Source organism: Garra rufa, chromosome 11, assembly GCF_049309525.1.
Source record: "Garra rufa chromosome 11, GarRuf1.0, whole genome shotgun sequence".
Lineage (NCBI taxonomy): Eukaryota > Metazoa > Chordata > Actinopteri > Cypriniformes > Cyprinidae > Garra > Garra rufa.
Genome location: NC_133371.1, coordinates 38,960,933 through 38,984,020, shown reverse-complemented (window position 1 = coordinate 38,984,020; position 23,088 = coordinate 38,960,933). Strand labels below are relative to the sequence as shown.

At 34.8% G+C, this 23,088-nt stretch overlaps 1 protein-coding gene across 2 annotated transcripts in view; it reads left to right on the top strand.

Moving 5' to 3' along the window:
- Positions 1-23,088, top strand: part of sema3e (sema domain, immunoglobulin domain (Ig), short basic domain, secreted, (semaphorin) 3E) — a 68,278-nt gene that overhangs the window by 10,838 nt on the left and 34,352 nt on the right. For both annotated transcript variants that reach the window (XM_073850285.1, XM_073850284.1), the window contains exons 2-4: positions 16,856-17,016; positions 19,839-19,898; positions 20,041-20,160. In XM_073850285.1, the coding sequence (XP_073706386.1) occupies positions 16,856-17,016; positions 19,839-19,898; positions 20,041-20,160 (341 nt within the window). The remainder of the gene's footprint in view (positions 1-16,855; positions 17,017-19,838; positions 19,899-20,040; positions 20,161-23,088) is intronic.

Here is a 23,088-nt window from a genome sequence, read left to right as displayed (position 1 = left end):
TCTTTTTCCATGAGGCGAGTGCGCGACAGGACCTAATGTATCCAATGATTGTGTTTTGAGAGTTTTGCAGCTCTTAAATGTGAGCGGTTATTCCAGGTGGGAGAAAATTATAGGGAATAAAACCATGGAAAGCCCCTCAGTTTGTTTTCAAAGGATAGCACTTAAAATGTGTGTTTATCTCTGTACATGCCAAGACATTGAACTGAAAGAGGATCTTAATGAAACATTCAGACGGTTGAAGTGAAAAACTGAAAAACTCATAAATATAATATGAAGAGATGGGTGTTTCCTGTTGAAACACTGAAAGCGGTTTTGTAATAATCACACATGTATTTGAAAATATCTAGTGAAGGCGGATCCACCTAGCAGACTTTTAGTACAGTGGTAGTAATAAAAAAAAAGTGTTTTGGAAATGCCCCTGAGTTGCTCATGTTAACGTTAATGTATCAGATGCTAGGCTTCATTTATTTATTTATGGCCATTTTTGTCCCCACCCCTTTGAGATTTGTAGGTTTATGTCTCACAGTTTTGACTTTATAGCTGTCAATTTCGAGATTGTTTCACTCAATTCTGAGAAGAAGTCTTTTTTTCTTTTTCACTGAATTGCGTGTTACAAACTCGCATTTCTGACTTTTCTTCTCAGAATTAAGGTATAAACTCGCAGTTGAGAGTTATAATATCTGAATTGTAAGATGTAAACTCCCAAATGTGACTTTTTTTCTCAGAATTGAGATTTTGTGAGTTTAAACCTCAATTCTGAGAACAAAAGTCACATTTGGGTGTTTATATCTTACAATTCAGACTTTATAACTCTCAACTGCAAGTTGTAAAGCCTGAATTGCAAGATATAAACTCCCAAATGTGACTTTTTTTCTCAGAATTAAGACATAAACTTGTAATTGTGAGTTATAAAGTAAGAATTGCGAGATATAAATTTGCAAATCTGACTTTTTTTTCACTGAATTGCATGTTACAAACTCGCATTTCTGACTTTTTTCTCAGCATTTAGATATAAGCTTGTAATTATGAGTTATAAAGTCAGAACTGCAAGATATAAACTCACAAATCTGACTTTTTTTTAGAATTGAGGTATAAACTTGCAATTGAGAGTTATAAAGTCTGAATTGCAAGATATAAACTCCCAAATGTGACTTTTTTTTTCTCAGAATTAAGACATAAACTTGTAATTGTGAGTTATAAAGTAAGAATTGCGAGATATAAACTTGCAAATCTGACTTTTTTTTTCACTGAGTTGCATGATACAAACTCGCATTTCTGACTTTTTTCTCAGCATTTAGATTTAAACTTGTAATTATGAGTTATAAAGTCAGAACTGCAAGATATAAACTCACAAATCTGACTTTTTTTTAGAATTGAGGTATAAACTTGCAATTGAGAGTTATAAAGTCTGAATTGCAAGATATAAACTCCCAAATGTGACTTTTTTTTTCTCAGAATTAAGACATAAACTTGTAATTGTGAGTTATAAAGTAAGAATTGCGAGATATAAACTTGCAAATCTGACTTTTTTTTTCACTGAGTTGCATGATACAAACTCGCATTTCTGACTTTTTTCTCAGCATTTAGATATAAGCTTGTAATTATGAGTTATAAAGTCAGAACTGCAAGATATAAACTCACAAATCTGACTTTTTTTTTTGAATTGAGGTATAAACTTGCAACTGAGAGTTATAAAGTCTAAACTGTAAAATATAAACTCTCAAATATGACTTTTTTTTCTCAGAATTGAGATATATATTTGTAATTGTGAGTTATAAAGTAAGAATTGCGAGATATAAACTCATTTATAAGCATTTATCTTTAACTTTATAAGATATAAACTCCCAAATGTGACTTTTTTTCTCAGAATTAAGACATAAACTTGTAATCGTGAGTTATAAAGTAAGAATTGCGAGATACAACTCGCATTTCTGACTTTTTTCTCAGCATTTAGATTTAAACTTGTAATTATGAGTTATAAAGTCAGAACTGCAAGATATAAACTCACAAATCTGACTTTTTTTTTAGAATTGAGGTATAAACTTGCAATTGAGAGTTATAAAGTCTGAATTGCAAGATATAAACTCCCAAATGTGACTTTTTTTCTCAGAATTAAGACATAAACTTGTAATTGTGAGTTATAAAGTAAGAATTGCGAGATATAAACTTGCAAATCTGACTTTTTTTTCACTGAATTGCATGATACAAACTCGCATTTCTGACTTTTTTCTCAGCATTTAGATATAAGCTTGTAATTATGAGTTATAAAGTCAGAACTGCAAGATATAAACTCACAAATCTGACTTTTTTTTTAGAATTGAGGTATAAACTTGCAACTGAGAGTTATAAAGTCTGAATTGCAAGATATAAACTCCAAAATGTGACTTTTCTTCTCAGAATTGAGGTATAAACTCGCATTTGAGAGTTATACCCCCAGTTTCACAGACAAGGTTTAAGCCTAGTTCTAGACTAAAATGTAAGTCTGAGTTGTTTCAACTGAAATAAAATTGCACTGTTTGATCTTAAATTATACCAGTGCCTTTGTTTTGTCTTAAGATGCACACCAGCACACATGTTTTTTTTTGCAAGCATGTTTATAAAAATTACTTAATTGTCCTAATTGAACCATGGCCTAATCCTGTTTCAGCCTAAGCCCTGTCTGTGAAACCAGGCCATAAAGTCTAAACTGTAAAATATAAACTCTCAAATATGACTTTTTTTCTCAGAATTGAGATATTTATTTGTAATTTTGAGTTATACTGTAAAGTAAGAATTGCGAGATATAAACTCATTTATAAGCATTTATCTTTAACTTTATAAGATATAAACTCCCAAATGTGACTTTGAGGTATAAACTCACAATTGAGAGTTAAGTCTGAATCGCAGATACAGTTTAAACTCACAAATTCTGACATTTGTTCCTCAGAATTGCGTAATAGAAAGTGAGATAAAAAGTTACAATAACACTTGTTTTTCATTCAGTGAGTCAAACCATAAAAAGTGGATTCATGTTAGAAATGTCTATGGTAAAATTTTTATTAGCAATAGTCGTTTTCATTAATTCGTGACACTTTAGCTCATAATATGATGTATTTGGCCTTGTTAACCACAACCATTCTTCTATTGTACATGTTTACTGCATGGACAGCAAATGTTCCTTCATCATAGTTCCCTTGCTAAAAATTTCCAGTTCCACAGAGTTCATGTTTTTATTATAAACGGCATTTTTTTCTGGCAATGTTGAAGAAATGCAGCATGAGGAAAAATTCAAAACTAACAAAATGCTATTGAAATCAATCAGTCACCGCAGGATAACACATGACAAGCCAAATCTGACAGAGCGTCCATGTGTCTCTCCACAAGCCTCATGCGGTCCACAGCATGTTCCATCAGGAGGACCTGACCTCTGTCTGCCTAGCTCCGCCTCCTGGATGACTGACATGCGTCTTGTGTTTGTGTGCTTGACAATTTGCTATGTATCAACACATCATGTGTCCTACAAGGTAATTGAAGTTTATCTCGTAGCCACTGTGGAATCGCCAGTAGCATGTTGTTTCAGTCAGCGCTGATGTTTGAAATCAAAATACCTGTCTGTCTCTGTTAACTTGATTGACAGGTGAAAAAGACCCTGGCCCTCAAGCATATGGGGCTTTTTTCCTCCCTTTTTTTGGACTTTTTTTCTTAGAATTGAGATATAGCGGACAAACCTGTCGTTTTTTCTCAAAATTGTGTGATATAAACTTTCATTTGAGTTATAAAGTCAGAAATGCAAGATAAAAACTCACAAATCTGACTTTTTTTTTTCTCAGAATTGCATGATATAAACTTGCAATTGAGTTATAAAGTCAGAATTCCAAGATATAAACTCACAAATCAGACTTTTTTCTTAGAATTATGTGATATAAACTAGCAAATCTGACTTTTTTTCTCAGAATTGATATAGTAACTCACAGTTTGGAGTTATAAAATCAGAATTGCAAGATATAAACTTCCAAACCTGCTCTGTTTCTCTCAGAATTGTGTGATTAAAAAACTTGAAATTGAGTTATAAAGTCAGAAATGCAAGATAAAAACTCACAAATCTGACTTTTTCTCTCAGAATTGCATGATATAAACTTGCTACTGAGTTATAAAGTCAGAATTGCAAGATATAAACTCATATATCAGACTTTTTTTCTTAAAATTACGTGATACAAACTCACAATTGTGAATTATAAAGTCAGAATTGAGATATAAGCTCACAATTTAGTTATAAAGTCAGAATTGCAAGATATGAACTCGCAAATCTGACTTTTTTTTTTCTCAGAATTGAGATATAAACTTGCAATTTAGAGTTATAAAGTCAGAATTGCAAGATATAAACTCAAGTAAAAAAAAATAAAGTGTAAAGTCGGCAACACCGAAGCTCCAAAAATATCGAAAAAATTTATTTTTAAAACAACTTTCGCATAGCGTATGTGACGTTTCGAGCACGCAGGCTCTTCATCAGACAAATTGAATACTAATGTGCCACTCTTTATATCTCCAGGTGATCAAAATCGCATGACCAAACACCATGTTACTGACCAATACATCAACAACTACAATAAATCTACACCCAAAAATACGTAAAACTATGCAAAATACAACAAAATTGTTTTTTAGTACCTGCAAGTATACTTAAAATTAATTAAATTAAATTAAATTAGTCACAACAAAACCTTTGATATATTATACATTAAGAGAAACACACACATGATTTAAACTCACAAACCTGACTTTTTTCTTAGAATTGTGTGATACAAACTCACATTTGTGAGTTATAAAGTCAGAATTGAGATATAAACTCACAAATGAGACCTCGCAAATCTGCCTTTTTTATATCACAGAATTGTATATTAATTTGCAAATCTGACTTTTTTTTCTCTGAAATTAGATATTAACTCACAATTTACAGTTATAAAGTCAGAATTGCAAGATATAATCTCACAAACCTGACTTTTTTCTTAGACTTGTGTGAGACAATGTGAGTTATAAAGTCAGAATTGAGATATAAACTTGCGAACCTAAATTTATTTTCTCAGAATTGTGTGATATAAACTCGCAATTGAGTTACCATTTTTTCTCATGATCATTTCATGCAATGTCTGACGGGTCACACTGCTCTTATTCTTTCTTTTTTTCCATACAGAGCTTTTGCGTAATATCACACTCCATGACTCCAACATTTTTTTCCCTAGGTCTGATCATACTTTCACTGAAAACTATGTCATTCAGCAAACCCCCATTTCGACTGCTGAGATTGTTTATGGAAATAATCTTTATCTATGTTCTCCCCATCTCATATCTTCACTCTTAACTGACCGTTGCTCGCAATTGATTTATAAAATCCATTTTTTCTCATGATCATTTTTTTCTCATGATCATTTTATGCAGTGTCTGTCACACTGCTCTTCTATTTTCCATACGGAGCTTTTGCGTAATATCACACTCAATGAGGCCATTTTTTTCCCTAGGTCTGATCATACTTTCACTGAAAACTATGTCATTCAACAAACCCTCATTTCGGCTGCTGACATTGTTTATGGAAATAATCTTTATCAACGTTCTCTCCATCTCATTTCTTCACTGTTAACTGAGCGTTGCATCTAAATGTGGAGTCAATGTGCCACTGTTGCTTTAAACGCTTTGGTAAAAGCTTTAATGTCAACCTACGTGCTATAAAGCACAGACAAAACACTTTGCAATGTGCTCTATCTCTAAAGAGCCATTGTTTCATCATAGAGATGAAATGAGAGCATGCAATTATAAGAGATTTCCCATGACACAATGTCTAGATAAATGTGTGTAAACAAATGCAAGCACATAATGCAAAGAATATGATTCCTATGTGAAATGTGTCTAAATGCGTAGTTTTGGCTTTGTAATTTTGTAATTTTCTTACCTTTGATTGTTTACTTGCATAATATTCTAAGCGTACTATATTATTTAATTTTTGTATTTAATTTTTTTTTTCTTTTCATTTTTTGGAATAACATGCACTAATGAAACATGCACAAGACCAGAATCCTCTGACCATTTTTGTGTTTATTATTAAGCACTTTATATGTTCAAAAAGTGAATCATGTTAATGCCTATGCATTAAATCCGTCAAGTACATCATGTAATGATCAGAGATCTGGTGTGTTGTGGTTCTTATATGGGCAAAAAGAGTTTAAACCTGGCTTGTTTCACCTCCACATTTCTTGATGATTTCAGTCTCCTGTAATGTATTGTTGAGCAAAGGGCAGGTTGATGTTAGCCAGCTTCACTTCCTCTTCATTGAAGTATGACAGCTGCAATTTAGCATAGGTTGAAAGTACAAATAACACAAGTCAGCGCGAATCACATGTACATAATACACAATGCGGTAAGAACCCTTTAATGTTATTTTAAGCCCCAAGTCACACCACCTTTACGAGGCCACACGGGCCCTAGATCAGGGCCATCTCCTTTCTAGCCCACCCACAAGAAATAAACCCCTCTGGGCTTCATATCTAAACCAAAAACCTTCACAGTCGAGATTTATTTATTTGTTATTTATTATTAATATTTTTTTTTATTATTATTTCTTATTTTATTTTATATTAGATCTATAGAAATAAACCTACAAATCAACATTTATTGATTTATAAAAGGCAGCATTTTGATTTTCCGTTGACTTTGGTTGCTTATAACTTATTTATTTTATTAGTAAGCAATAAATATTGAATGGACTGATTCCATTACATAGAGCTCTACTTGTGAAGGATATATAGCCTAACCCAGACATGCAGTCTGTCTGGAAAAAGGCGAAGATCATATTCCCAAATACAGGATAACCCTTACGATAATTACCAGGGTTAGCAGGTTAACACAGTCAATATGCTGTGTTAGAGGACTTCAACAAAGTCTCTCAGTCTTCTGCTCAGAATCAGATCTTTTATAGTAATTAGCTTTGGCTTTTTGCCTACTTGTTGACTGAAATAAAATGGACCCCTGTTCATACAAACAAGTTCGCCTTATATTACAGTGAGCAAAAATATGATTTATGTAAAGTTCATCCATCAGGGGGTCTACGAAACGACCTCTCCTCTTGGACAAAAGACTCAGAGTGACAGATGAAAGAAGGAAGCTCTTTTCCTTCCTAAGATGAAAGCACTTCCCTATCGTGGACAGCCGATAGCCCCTTAGCAAAGGGAGTAGACGTCCACATCCGCAATCACCCTATCAGCTCTCCTTAAATCTGGAATCTTCCAGCCTCCAAAGGCCTCTTTAGGGAGAATCAGCACTTCCTTAGACCTGCTCGCCCCAGGCTGAGGTTCAGATGACTTAGGCAGAGGAAACAGGTCTTTAGGTTGGCTTATGGGGAAATACAGCCTGTTCAGCACATGGGGATTTGGATTAGAGAGAGATTGGGTCATTTCCCTTTCAATAACCGCTTTTTCAATTTTATTAGCTGACAGGGCTGAGAATGGGATTGACAGTGTTTCCTGTGAATAAATACAGTCACTTCCTGACTTGAAAGCATAGGGGGACCCATAAAAATGCACTTTAACTTACAATCTGAATGAATTAATTGCCAGTGACATACAAATCATTGTTTATCCATTAGTTTTGTTTCTTAAATTTGCCTCAGAGTCAGCATTATGAGAGTTGTATTTGTGTTTTACACACTAGCGGTGGATATTTTTCAGTAACTCTTTCTGCAACGGCGTAGCTTTACCAGTAGGTGGCGACAGTTGATTTTGCTTTTTGAGTGAGTATGAATCACCAACTCAATTCGTTCAAAACACACTTATTCAGGAACGAAACAAGTGGCTGTCTTTCTATGCAAGTTGTTAAACCGTGCTCAACCAGTTTCTCAACTGTGTAGTTTTGCCAGTAGTTGGCGACAGTTGATTTTTTCTTTTGAGTATGAATCACTTACTCTATTCTTTCAAAACACTTATAATTCAGGAATTAAGCAAATGGCTGTCTTTTTGTGCAAGTTGTTAAATCATGTGCTCAACCAGTTTCTCAGTAACTCTTTCTGCAACTGTGTAGTTTTGCCAGTAGTTGGCAACAGTTGATTTTTTCTTTTAAATATGAATCACTTACTGGATTCTTTCAAAACACTTATTAATTCAGGAATTAAGCAAATGGCTGTCTTTTTGTGCAAGTTGTTAAATCATTTGCTCAACCAGTTTCTCATTTATTCTTTCTGCAACTGTGTAGTTTTACCAGTAGGTGGCGACAGTTGATTTGCGTTTTGAGTGAGTATGAATCACCAACTCAATTCATTTAAAACACACTAATTCAGGAACGAAACAAGTGGCTGTCTTTTTATGCAAGTTGTTAAATCGTGCTCAACCAGTTTCTCAGTAACTCTTTCTGCAACTGTGTAGTTTTGCCAGTAGTTGGCGACAGTTGATTTTTTCTTTTGAGTATGAATCACTTACTCGATTCTTTCAAAACACTTATAATTCTGGAATGAAGCAACTGCCTGCCTTTTAGTGCAAGTTGTTGAATCATTTGGATAACAAGTTTCTTTGTAACTCTTTCGGCAATGGCATAGTTTTGCCAGTAGGTGGCAACAAATGTTTTTTGAGTGAGTATAATTACCAACTTAATTCATTCAAAACACTTAATAATTCAGGAATGAAACAAGTGTGGCTGTCTTTTTGCGCAAGTTGTTGAATCATTTGCTCAAATGGTTTCTCAGTAACTCTTACTGAAACGGTGTAGTTTTACCAATAGGTGGCGAGAGTTGATTTTATCTTTTGAGTATGAATGACCAACTCAGTTTGTTGGAAACACTTCTTAATTCAGGAATGAAACAAGTCTTTTTGTGCGAGTCGTTGAATCATTTGCTCAACCAGTTTCACAGTAACTCTTTCTGGAATGCAGGGCTCTAGACTAACTTTTTGCACTGGTTGCACTGGTGCGCCTAACTTTTTTTCTTAGGTGCACCAGCACAAAAGTTAGGTGCACCCAAATTTTCAACACCATCACATTTAACACCGCAGTTTTACAAGTTCACTTTTTTTTAACTTTTTTATTTTATTTATTTTTTAATCCCTGTCCATATAGGCAATATTGACTTGTAAATGATTAACTAACAATCTGGTCAATATAAAGTTGTTTATTTGAAGCATATTTTTCCCCCCAGTACTTTACCCTACTTTGTGTAATAACGAAAAAATTTCAGTGAAAAAATAAGTCCAAAACTCTCTATTTTAACATTTTGAACAATAGGGCTCTACCATTTTTTTTTTATTTTTTTTTTTGAAATTCTTGTTTTAATTTTTCTCATAATCAAATGAAAGCATAAACATTTATTTATTTTTAATCAAATGAAAAATAAACATTTTTAATTTTTGGCAAACATATATATGATTTATAAATAGGAATATATAAACACCTACATTATACTGTAAAAAAGTAATACATGACTAATATTGTTCTGTTTCATGTTAAACCATACTTTTTTTTTGATAGGTTGCCGTGAAGTTTCTGTGTGTACTGTATGATATGATGCTTTCTCAAATGAAACGGTAAAAGTGACACAGTAGGTTTGGAGATTTATCTGTTCATGTGAGATGCAAATGCCAAAAATTAGCGGGAGCGTCACGCGTGCTTCAGTAGTCTATACGCGTGTAGTTAAAAAATAATAATACACGTCTCCACCATTAATACATAGAGGCAAACGGAACATGCAGGATTCATTTTAAACGGTCTTTTTGCTTTTCAGTTTTCATAGACACTAGTCCATATCGCGATTTGAATTAAGTGACAGTCCAACTTTTGATTTATCAATCCAAAAATCAACGTATTACGTGGCATTCCGCGCCATAGTAAATTCGGTTTTTATGAATGGAGTCCGCGATCCAGTCCGTGTTTTTGCGGAGGAGGCATTGTGAACGCTTAACAATGTGGAGACATCCTGACTGCATCACATGCATTTTCAAACGTACACACACGTACAGGAATATCTGGACCACGGCCAATCAGAGGGGGGGCGGGATCCGTCCTTCATCTCTGATTGGTTTAGACCACGATATGGGTCTAATGTGTGTCTGTTGTTGAGCAACAGGGAGACTTTAAGAGTGACGGAGTTTCGTTTTTTTCCCCTCGAACGGCTGGTCGCACCGGTGCAACCTTTGATTTTTTTTAGTCGCACCATTGAGAAATTAGGTCGCACGTGCGACCAAATTGGTCGCACTCTAGAGCCCTGGAATGGCATAGTTTTACCAGCAGGTGGCAACAATTGATTCTGTCTTATGAGCGAGAGTGAATCACTAACTCAATTCAATCTAAACACTTATTAATTCAGGTAAGAAACAAGTGGCTATATTTTTGTGCAAGTGATGAAATCATTTGCTCAACCAGTTCTTCTGTCAATCATTCTGCAAAGGTGTAGTTTTACCAGTGGGTGATGACAATTGATTCTGTATTTTGAGTGAGTATGAATCACCAAATCAATTAATTCGAACAACTTAAGTTACTGTCTTTTTGTGTGTCCTTGAATAATTTGCTCAAGTTTCTCAGTAACTCTTTCTGCAGTGGCGTAGTTTTACAAGTAGGTGGCAACCATTGATTTTGTCTTTTGAGTGGGTACGCCAGAATGAGAGTCCAAACAGTTGACAAAAACATCACAATAATCCACAAGTAATTCCAGTCCATCAATTAACATCTTGTAAAGCAAAAATTGCAGTTTGTAAGAAACAAATCCACAATTACTGTTAATATATCCATTTAGTTATAGATACTCAGTATCACATGTACATGTTTTCAGTTAGTGAGGATACTCATGTTTTTAATTTATTATAGTGGTTGGATGGTTGTCTTCTTTGTCTGATTTCTTCCCCCGCTCCTCCTCTGAACAGCCTAATGGTACGACCCTTGCCCAGTCAGGGTCACTGCGTTATTAACGGTGAGGGGTTAAAATGCTCGTTGCCTCAGGGACTTCGGGATTATTTTCTTGGCTTGTGTTGGGATATGTGCAATTTGCTGTTTGTTCTAGACATAAGGTCTCTTTATAAACATTATGACCCTGTATGTCTTCATTGTGGTTTCTGCTGATAAATGGAGTGTATTAAATAAATATTTATGGTGGATGAGCCCTCCCTAAGAAACATCACATATAGAGGCCAGTCAAATCAAGAGCTATGTCTGGTTTTCTTTCTTTCTTCTATCTGTCTCATTTATCTTCATGAGCGAGAGGCCCAACCCATAGATTTAGAATGAGAAAGAAGCTCATAATCAAAATGAATGAAAGAGCCCTATGGAATTGATTTCATATTGAACATGTATAAAACAAAATGACAGGTCAAATAAACATCAATAGAGCAAAGACCCTGGTTAATCAAAGTGAATGAAATGTGAAATTCTTCATCCAATCTGTTTGTTGTTTTACTGTATATATAGTCAGGGAACTGGAAATGATTCCTGAAAGAATTCAGTGATCTGTTTCATTTAACACACTCTTGGTTCTTTCAATACACCACATGGGCACCACACTTCGAAGAAATTGTTTCATGGGATTTCAACATGACGACACCCTACGAACATCTAAACAAACCTATGATATGTTGCACTTGGTCCAGCATTTTTCTAAGCTGATTTAATAATAATAATCTTTCTTCGTCATTATCTTTCTATTATTATTATATAGAAAGTCATCTCTGTCATATAACTTCCTAAATATTGGTTCATTTTATGTCATAATGTTTCAGAACTACTTCTCAAAGTCCTAAAACTTTTTATTAGATGTTGAATTGTAGATTTTCAGCATTGTCTTGACTTTCAGACCCTATAGTGTAAAAGAGCAGAGTGAGGTTTTTGACTGACTTCCAAATGAACTTGAGCACTGTGTGTGTGAGTGTTACTTGTTTTTATGTTTTGGAGTATCCTAAGGCATTTCTATTAACCGCAAGACTCATAAACATAATTAAAGACACGTTGAGTGTCTTTCAGAAGAAATGCTCTCAGACAGTAAAATGTGATCAAAGTCTGCCTCTTCAAATGTCTGTCTTTGACCTTGTCGTTCTCTTTCCACTTTCTTTATCCCTCCCGCTATCATTTTGGTAATCCAGTTTTATCCCTTATCTGTCTGTCTGCTTCGCTTATCTTCTTTCCATACATGCTTTTGCCCTTCAACATTCTAAGTGGCTCTTTTAAAAGATTAGTTTAAGCAAAATTGAAAATTTACTCCCCCACGTTTCATTTCAGACTTGTATGACTTTCGTTCTTCTGTGGAGCACAAAAGGAGAAATTGTGGTCTCTCTTTTTCTCACAGTTAGAATGAATGGGGACAAAAGAAAACAAACAATTGGTGCGTAGGACTTAAGCAACTCGCCTAAAAGTGATATGATAGATTTGTGTGGTGAAAACAGTTTAATTGAAGCCATTCATTAATTAAGGCCCTGCGGAATCACTGAATCCAGTCATGAAAATGGAATTTACTGTACATAGAATGTCATGGAATTTGCCAAATTTTGGATGAATAAATCAAAAGTAGGTTAGAATACTTGAAACAAAATGTGATATGGACTAGTGTCTGTGAATATTAAGCTGCAAAAAATACTATTTAAATATGAATCCTGCTTGTTCTGCATGTCTGTTTAAAGGAATGGCGCAGACGTGCAGTTTCGTTAATTACACACATACAGGATCGCATCAAAAGTGAGTACACCCCTCACATTTCAGCAACCATTTTAGTATATCTTCTTAAGGGACAATATAGAAATGAAACTTGGATATATTTTAGAGTAGTCAATGTGCAGCTTGTATAGCAGTATAGATTTAGTGTCCCTGAAAATTACTCAACATACAGCCATTTTTGTTAAAATAGCTGGCAATAAAAGTGAGTACACAGTGAACATGTCCAAAGTGTCAATATTTTGTGGTGTGTTTGGGGTCATTATTATGTTGGGAAACTGACGTTCGGCCTAGTCTCTGGAGGGAAGACATCATGTTCTGCTTCAGAATGTACAGTACATAATGGAATCCATGTTTCTCCCAATGAACTGCAGCTCTCCAGCACCAGCAGCACTCATGCAGCCAGGGGCGTCGCTGTGTCGTTCTGGGCCCTGTGCACTGACTCAGCTAAGGGGCCCCCGCTGTACTACGTTCCGGGGGGGGGGGGGGGGGTTGATCCTCGGGGGCCCTCCCCACACTTGGGGCCCTGGTAATTTAGTCCCCCTTTTCCCCCAACTACGACGCCCCTGCATGCAGCCCCAGACCATGATGCTACCACCATCATGCTTGACTGTAGGCAAGACACAATTTTCTAGAAACTCACCAGTGCATCGCCACACATGCTTACCATTTCAGCCAAACAAGTTTATCTTAGTCTCACCAGACCACAGGGCATGGTTCCAGGAATTCAAGCTCTTGGACATGTTGTCTTCAGCAAACTGTTTGTGGGCTTTCTTGTGAGCCAGCTTCAGATGAGGCTTTCTTCTGGGACAACGCCCGTGCAAACTGACTTGTTGCAGTGTGCTGCGTATGGTCTGAGCACTGACAAGCTGACCTTCTTCTTCTGCAACCTTTAAAGCAATACTGGCAGCACTCATGCATCTGTTTTTGAAGCCAGGTTCTGCATCTGACGCACAGAACGAGTGCTCAACTTCGTTGATCGACCCTTGCAAGGCCTGTTCCGAATGGAACCCATCTCGTAAAACCTCTGTATGACCCTGACCACTGTAGTATAACTTGTTTTCAGGGTGTTACTGAACCTCTAATAGCCTTGGTCATCTTTGTGGAAAGCAACAATTCTAATTCTCAAACCCTCTTTCTTTGCCATGAGGTACCATGATTTAACACATGAAATACATGTATAATCTGCAAATCAAAAGTAGGTTAGAACACATGAAACAAAATGTGATATGGACTAATGTCTGTGAATATTAAGCTGCAAAAAATACTATTTAAATATGAATCCTGAAATATACCTATAATCCGCATATTTTGCGTGTTGTTGACAAGTTAAAATTTATATGTTTTTGAACTATTTGGCCTTCCATACACTCGCAGTGTTTACAGCCTGAGTACATGAACACATGGGGGACTCCAGACTGCGACTAAAACGACCGCATTTGCGACCAAAAATAGGCCTATTCATTTGCAAGTTAAGTTTTTTCCGAGGTATAAATTTACATGTTATGGACTTAAAAATCGCACGTAGCCTCATGTTTTTTTCCCCTGATTGTTTTGCGATCAAATATTACGTTATGTTCACGTACTAAACTGAGACGATGCGCATCAAAGTTCTATAGTGGAAAAAAAAGACTTTCAAAAATGAAAAAGTCATCATCTTTGCCAAACAAGGCACACCTGCCAAACGCAGCTCCAGTTGTACAGCATGAGAGAGATTGAAAATGACAGAGGCGTCTGAAGTAGTGTCCATTTCGTGCACACCTTGACCAAACTACAACAGGTAAAGCTGTCCGCTGTGTGGATATTGGCAATATCCTTAACAATTCTCGTTTATATTCGATGGCTTCTTGTTATCAAGATATTAGTCTATATGCCGTGTGTTAATGAACTTCATATTATTTGTATTGCACTTGCCGTCCAGTATTCGCAATAAGCTTTGTTGCCTTTAAATAAACAAAGTATCAGCTTTAAAATTATGGCAAATTCATAACGAAATTCAAACAATAAATACTGGTTTGGTGCTCTTAAGGATCAATAGCTTTTAGCGTCTCTTAGCGCCTCAGTTCGAGTGGCAAGTGAACTCATATCTTGCTCTTTACTATTATAGTACGAAATGAACATGAATTAACATAAAAATTGCCTATATTATAAGAGAGCCTACAGTACAACGTACATTTCTCATGTAATTGCTCATTCAGTGTTTTAAATTGCGGAAAACGTTGTAAACAATGCCACCTAACAACACATTTACCTCAGAATAACCATTCAGCGTCCATAAGCTCATCAGTCAGCTAGAGAAATAATTATAAACACGAGCATTTTGCTATATTTATGTGCTATTGCATATTAATGTTTTAACTTAACCTGTTGTCTACGTAAGGAAGAATGCAAAAAGCTATTGCATTTTATAATGATGAAAAACGAATGGATAAGTGAAAGACATATGACAACATTTATAGGATGCATTAAAAAGGAACCCAAACCACACTTAGTTGCCAAGTGATGCTTATGGTCCATGATATTGGCAAGGATTCTGTGTAATAAACAATTATTTGTGAAATAGTTTTCAAGTTGGAAAAGACGTTTAGTTCCCTCTTAAAGTGAACCTTAGTTACCAGGACATCTACATGGTTTACAAGATTAAAATGCTGATAATTGCACTTTCTAAAAAAAAAAAAAAAAAAAAAATACATGAAACACATTTATTCTGTGGCACCTAAAAAAAAATTGGTGTCTAAATTTGTTTCTTATAAGAGCCAATGGCTGCTTAGTTGATTTTTTTGTTTAGAGCCCTGAAATCTGTAGAACTGCTCTGAGAGTCACTTCATGGGCATTTTAACATTTCTTTTGAGAAAAACTATTGTTATATCATATACAAACAGAAATGTAAAGGTCTTAAAACGGCAATAAACTTTTGTTTTAACTTTAAAAATCTGTGATAGAAATGTATTACTACTTGTACTGATAGAACTACTACTACTAATAAAACAATTATTAAAACATTTTTTCAAAAGGAATATTTACCAGAAAAATGTAAAAGCACAAAACAGTATTTCTGGGAAGAAGAAAAAAATCCGCTAATTAGAGATGATTTTGATTATTAAAATTCAATGAAACCATTACATTTTCAAGTTTCATGATTCCAGTTAATAAGACTTTTTGATTAATATTTTGTTAATTTAACCATTAAAACAGAGTAAAGAAAAATCAAACTGGGAAAAAAAAGGGAATCAGAATAATTAAAATGATTAAAATAAAAATAATTAAAAATTAATTTGGAAAAAAAAATATTCAATGATAATCTTTTCCAGTGAGCTGTAGCTTCTTAAATCTCAGTCTGTTTCATTTTATGCTTCATATAAACCATTTTTGTGATTTGTATGTCACTTTTTGGAGCTCCTTATGCACTTTCATTACTATATTGAAAAAAGTGGTTAAGATATTCTATAAAATGCACAAATAAATGAAAGGAAGTCATACGGGTTTAGAAATTACATTTAAAGCGAGTAAGCAATGGCAGAATTTTCCATTTTCTGCTGAATTGTTCCTTTTAATGCTTCTCTTTTAATCAGTGGTTCTTTTTCATATGTTATTGAACTCAACCAGCGTCCAGTGGTGTGTGTGTGTGTGTATCCACTTATCAATGGATCTGCCTGCATCTGTGTGTGTTGGGAGCCTGCCATTTTTCAATCTTAGAACAACCAGAGAGCATTTAAAATGAAAAACACATTTTGTCATAGGGTGTGTATGACTGGAGGGCTAACTCACACACGCTGAATAAATCAGAAGGTCAAGACCATTACGAGGGCAACTCCCCACGGAGCGACCCAACGCACACACGCAAACTCGCTCAGGAAATCTGTCATAAGTCATAGACATCCCACACCTTGATTAATCGTGTAATCCAATTTCTCTCATATCACGATTCAGTGAAACAGTGCATCTTTGTCTGATTTTGGTCATTTATGTGCACTGTTTAATCCTGTTCCAGCCGCCTGACTTCACTCTGTGGTGGAAAGAAATGCAACAGTAGAGTAGACATTGGAGTCATGAGCTTTATAACGGTTCAACACACTGCACTTTGGGTTCAGTAATAATAAATAATGTTACAAAAGTGCCAAATCAGCATATTAGAATAATTTCTGAAGGATCGGGTGACACTAAAGACTGGAGCATTTTTAGATAATAAAAATGCTTTTCTAATTTCTGTCTGCAGAGTTATGGGAGCTGAACAGGACGAGGGTGTTCCAGGCCGGAGAGGGGCGTCTGCAGCACTACAGTATGTTACTGGACGAGACTCAGGAAAGGCTGGTCATCGGAGGAAAAGACATCCTGTACTCTCTCAATCTGGAGCGCATCACTGCCCCTCACAAAGTGGTACATGCATTTACATAGATGTTCTCAGGATTTGGGCATTGTCATCTGTCTGTCGTCTCATTTGGCTCATGACTACATTGCGCAAAAGTAATTTACGTCTGTTGCTAAATAAATCTCAGGATAACGGCACACGTGCTTATTAAATAAATAAAAACAGCACTCATACAAATAGAACCCAGAGATTGTATTGCAACCATCTGTTTCCTGACAATTTACAAATATTCACAAATCCTTGTGCTCATTTTTAGGTTGTTGCACTGAAACTTTTATTATGTAGTTGAATTAAATATAATTTCTGTATTATGTATGCTGTTAGTACTGTGTTACACTTATTGTCGTGGATGCATGGTCATGCAAAAACAGATGTTTTTGGTTTTCGAGTGCATTGTAGAAATACCTGTTAACAGGTGTCAGCTGTAATTTATGCACAAAAGAAAGTGCATGATAATAGGGCAGTTAAGAAGCCACTGTTTCTGACATTCATTTATGATTTGCACATTTTGGCCCCTAATGGCAATCTCACGCAACTTTCAGATTGGAAGCATTTATTATTCTTCGCTTTTTTGTGCTGGTAAAATTAGTGAATAATGAATGTACACTGCTGTTTGAAAGTTTAAGATCAGTAAGATCTTAAAGAAGTCTCTTCTGCACACCAAGGTTCCATTTATTTGAACAACAATACAGAAAAAACAGTAATATTGTGAAATGTTATTGCAATTTAAACTAATAGTTTTCTATTTTAATATATTTTAAAATGTAATTTATTCCTGTGATTCAAAGCTGAATTTTCAGCTTCATTACTCCAGTCTTTAGTGTCACATGATCCTTTGGAAATCATTCTAATATGTTGTTGTTTTTTTTGTCAATGTTGCAAACATGCTTTTCATTTTTTTTCTCAACCTGTGATACTTTTTTCTGAATTCTTTGAATAACAAGTAAAAAAACATTAAAAAAAAATAGAAATCTTTTCTAACACTATACACTACTGTTCAAAACTTTTTAAGTATTTATATTTTTAATAAATGCTGTTCTTTTTTACTTTTTACTCATCCAAAAAATCCTAAAAAATGAAGCTGAATCCTAAAAAAAAATGTCTTTCCAACATTGATAATAAATCGGCATATTAGAATGATTTCTGAAGAAACATGTGAGACTGAAGACTTGAGTAATGATGTTGAAAACTCAGCTTTGAATCACAGGAATAAATTATATTTTAAAATACATTAAAAAAGAAAAACTGTATTTTAAATTGCAATAATATTTCACAATATTACAGTTGTTTTTCAAATAAATGCAGCCTTGATGAGCATAAGAGACTACTTTAAAAAAAAAACATTAAAAATCTTACTGATCCCAGACTTTTGAATGGCAGTGTAGGAATATAAAAGAGTGGCTGCTCATGCATTTGAAGGAAAAAACATAATACATTTTATGAGGCTAATCTATATAAATAGTTATGTAAGAATTATAAAATAATTATTTTTTTATATAATTATCCACAAAGAATTACATTTTAATACATAAAAATCTCAAGTCTCAAATCACACTCATGATTTTGAAAAGAGTACATGCCATCTGTATGTTGGTTGCATACAGTTCAGTCGCAGAAGTTAAAACTATTTTGATGCACCTAATGCTAAAAATAAATTCAGAAATTTTCTATTTGCATCCATCTGTATCTACGAAGCTCCCTATACCATTTTCCATTGGAAATGAATGACTTCCGGTCTGATGTTTGTCAGAGATAGTAGTAAACAGACGGCTTTGCTGAGATAAAGTAAATGGTATTACATAAAAAGCCGTTTATGTAACAGCTTTTTATAGATCTCTCATGTGAGTCTTCATCTCATGTGAGTGTACATGATTATAAAACACATTTGTCGAAGGTGCAATTTGCAGTCAAACCAAAATTTATTCAGATATCTTCAACATTTCTCACATTATCACAGTTTATTCTGTATAGTTTAGAAAATGGTTATAAATATGACAAGAATTCAGCTTAATAATGTCAGATAACTTTGATAGAAAGGTATGTAATGCATTACAATCAAGCAAAAATTCAGACAACTGTTAGTATTAATTGGTACTTTGTTGACCAATTAACTAGCAATGCTTCATTTTGTTCAGTCTGTGGTGTAAAAAGATTACATTAACAATTAAAGAAAAAACACTTAAGCAAAACATGGTCAGAACAAAGTGTCAGAATAATTTTTGGTCCCAAATTTTACTGTCTGAAGACTTTTTAAGTATAATATGTCACAGTTACTTGATTTTGCCATTCTCACTTACATAAATGAACTATAGTGTCCTGCACCCACTAGTAAAAAAATATCAAAAATTATATCTGGTGTCTGAATACAGTAATTTCTGGTTTGACTGTATTTCTTCAGGTGTTAAATCTTTTTAACTGGAAACTCCTCTTAGGGAGTATTATAATTAGTGGGTTGTAAAAAGTTATAATTCACTCAACACCTTAAGAAAAAATGCTACAAAAGCTATCACTGGAGTGATATCCTTTAAAAAGACACTAAAATGGTCCATTTTGGTACTAATATGAAGGTTTAAGATTCTAATATGTACAAAGATTTACATTTATGCATTTGGCAACACTAATCCAAATCGACTAACATTATATTCAGGGTGTAGCTAAATTTAATCAGTTCATGCTCTTCTGTTTGAACTACAGGAATGCAGTTTAAATATGTCTTTCATGCAACCACAGGTTTGAAAAATATAACAATGACTGTGTTTAGCCAAGTACAGCAGGACATTTTTTTTGTGCCAGAACAACATGAACTCATGTGCTTGTTCCTCTGTTTTAGATTCACTGGACGAGCTCTGAGGAGCAGGTGGGGGATTGTTTAATGCAGGGCAGAGAGAAGGTAAATCTGTTATACATCCTGTATATATGACACGGTGGTATTCTGTTACATGGCTGCAGTGTTTATCCTGAAATGTGTTAAAAGCATTCTTAAAACGTATTTTCTTTATCTTTTTATCTCTTTCTCTTTGTCCCTCTCTCAGCCGGAGTGTGCAAACTACATTAAGCTGGTGCAGCATTATAACAGCACCCACCTTTTAGCATGTGGGACTGGAGCCTTCAGCCCAGTTTGTGGATATATCAGAGTGGGCCGTGGAACTGAGGTAAATCATCTACTCTGGCAGTGTTTTTTCAAATAAATATATTGTGTGTGTGTGTGTGTGTGTGTGTGTGTATATATATATATATATATATATATATATATATATATATATATATATATTAGTGGTGGGCATAGATTAATTTTTTTAATCTAGATTAATCTAGATTAAATCTTGAAATTAATCTAGATTAATCTAGATTAAAATGGCTAATTTGAATTCTTCTGAAGGCATTCAGAATATGTGTGCTACCCAAATAATGACTAAAAGTAAGTCTTTGAGAACGGGTTTCTCAAGCCAGGTGGCGCATTAGACCAGGCGCTCATCTCCTGTTTCCAAAATGCATCACAAACTGCTTGACAATTGCATTTAAAACACAATTAACTATACAAACTTGTGTAACCAAGTACTTCTGCGCAAAAGGCTGTACGACGTGCGCGTTCCAGTAAAATATACAGGCGCGCACGGGCATGGATAGCCTATCTGCGTGCATCTTCCAATAAACTGCGTTGCTTTTAGAAGCGTCAATTCAGTTGTTGCATATAGTATAATGTCTTTATTTCGGGATTATCAAAGTAAATTATAACTCAAACTTGAGATTTTACTGGGGCACAGCAGATTTTCACTGGGGCACGTGCCCCAGTAAAAAGGGTCTAGCATCGCACGCACCTGCCCTGAAGCGGCTTCATAACTGCATCCATGTCTGCGCGTCTCATTTGATGTGGTAATTTCACAGAAGTTGAAGACTCGTTCTCGCCCCCTACATTGCAATTCAACTAGATATACGTCATCCGCGCTAAAATATCAAGGTGAAAGTCATCATATCTTGCGTAGTTTAGACCCAGCTCCCAACCCAACTTTGAGAAAAGATTAACGGCGATATTTTTTTTATCGCGCGATATGAGTCTCACGTTAACGCAGCACGTTAACGCCGATAACGGCCCACCACTAATATATATATATATATATATATATATATATATATATATATATATAAATTATAAATTACATGTATTTAAAAATATATAAACTTTTTAAAAATAATTAAAATAATATTGAAAATATAAGATTTAAGTCATCATTGCTGAAAAAAATAAAAGGTATATTTATATACCTTTAAATTAAAGGTATAGTTTACCCAAAAATTTTAATTAGCCTATTATTTACTTAACCCCCAGACATCCTAGATGTAAATGACTTTTTCTATTTTATCACATTATAAAATGTAATTTATTCCTGTGATGCAAAGCTTTTAGCATCATTACTCCAGTTTTCGGTGTCACATTCTGCTTCAGAAATCATTCTAATGTCTTGGTTAAAGTTAGTTCACCCAAAAATCTAAATTAGCCCAAGATTTACTCACCCTCAAGCCATCCTAGATGTATTAGGGTTGTGCCGATAGACGATAGTATCGTGTATCGACGATAGCCAGAGATATCGTCTGTTGCTGATGCCTTTGACGATAGTAAGACGATTATTATTATTATCCGTCAAAAAGGCACCGAACTTAAGCGATGCAGCGCAGAGAGTCTGTTCTAGGATGCCTCAGAAATTTGCCGTCGTATAAACACAAGCATAGAGTGGCCGCGTCGCGCCGCAGATGTGTGCAGTGAAAATGGGTAAGAGATTTATTCATCATACATAGATTAAGTGTAGACTTAAGTGTAGACAGTCATTAGGATAACAGAGGTAGTAAAATGTGGTTTAGGCTGAATGAAATACGATATATCAGAATCCGTCTGTATATAGGAAACATAAACATTCACCTCAGTAACATCTGTATGCGTTAACAAGAATTACGATGCGATAAAATGGCGCTAAACATACCCACGTGAATTACACGGGCACCGTTTCTCATCATTTTATTCGAACTGAACTACAACATGAACTGATGACAAAGATCAGACATACAGCGGTAACATTATCGCAATATGACGGGCATAGAAAGATACATTCATTTACATTCAAGCACACACATTTACCACTCACTGAAGATAGCAGAGAATGAAACCGAAAGTAAACTTGAACCTCTCCGACAGAACTAACGTAACCGTCAGCGCTCTGTACTCGCACAACTGTGTCAGTCACATAAACTACCCTTAATCGAATAAGGAATTTATTACATATTGACACATTTACATATTATTAAATAAATTAGCAATAAATTATCTCACAGGCTGGCGATATGAAAATTGAGCATATCGCCCAACACTAAGATGTATATGACTTCCTTCTTTCAGATGAATGCAATCAGTTATATTAAAAAATTATCCTGCACTTCCAAGCTTTAGAACAGCATAGGCGGGTGTTTCTCTTCATCAGTCCAAAAAAAGTCCAATAAAGTGCATCCATCCATAATAAAAAAAGTGCCTCACATGGCTCTGGGGGCTTAATAAAGCCCTCGAGCAAAGGAAGCAAAGTTACCTTACTTTAGCAAAGGAAAACCTGTCTCCTCTTGGTTTATATCGAAATCCTCCAACATTTTTCTTCACAAATCCTCGCTTTGAACTTTTAATTACAAGCAGTAGAGTGATTCTTACGTGTTAAATATGGATATTTTCTTACAAAAACACATCAGTTCATACAGGAGGCCTTTATTCACCCCCTGGAGCTGTGTGAGGAATTTTTTGATGGATGGATGCACTTTATTGGACTAATTTAGATTTTTGGGAGAACATTAGAATGATTTCTGAAGCATCATGTGACACTGAAGACTGGAGTAATGATGCTAAAAATGTAGCTTTGCATCACATGAATAAATTACATTTTATAATGTGTTAAAATAAAAAACAGATTTAAAAAAAAATGTAATAAGGTTGCAAAATTTCATTTTATTTTGAAGGATAACACACAAAAAAAACACTGCTGCTTTTGAAACCTTGTTTTTCAAAGTTAAAGGCTTCAATGTGAACAAAGGCAATGGAATTGGCA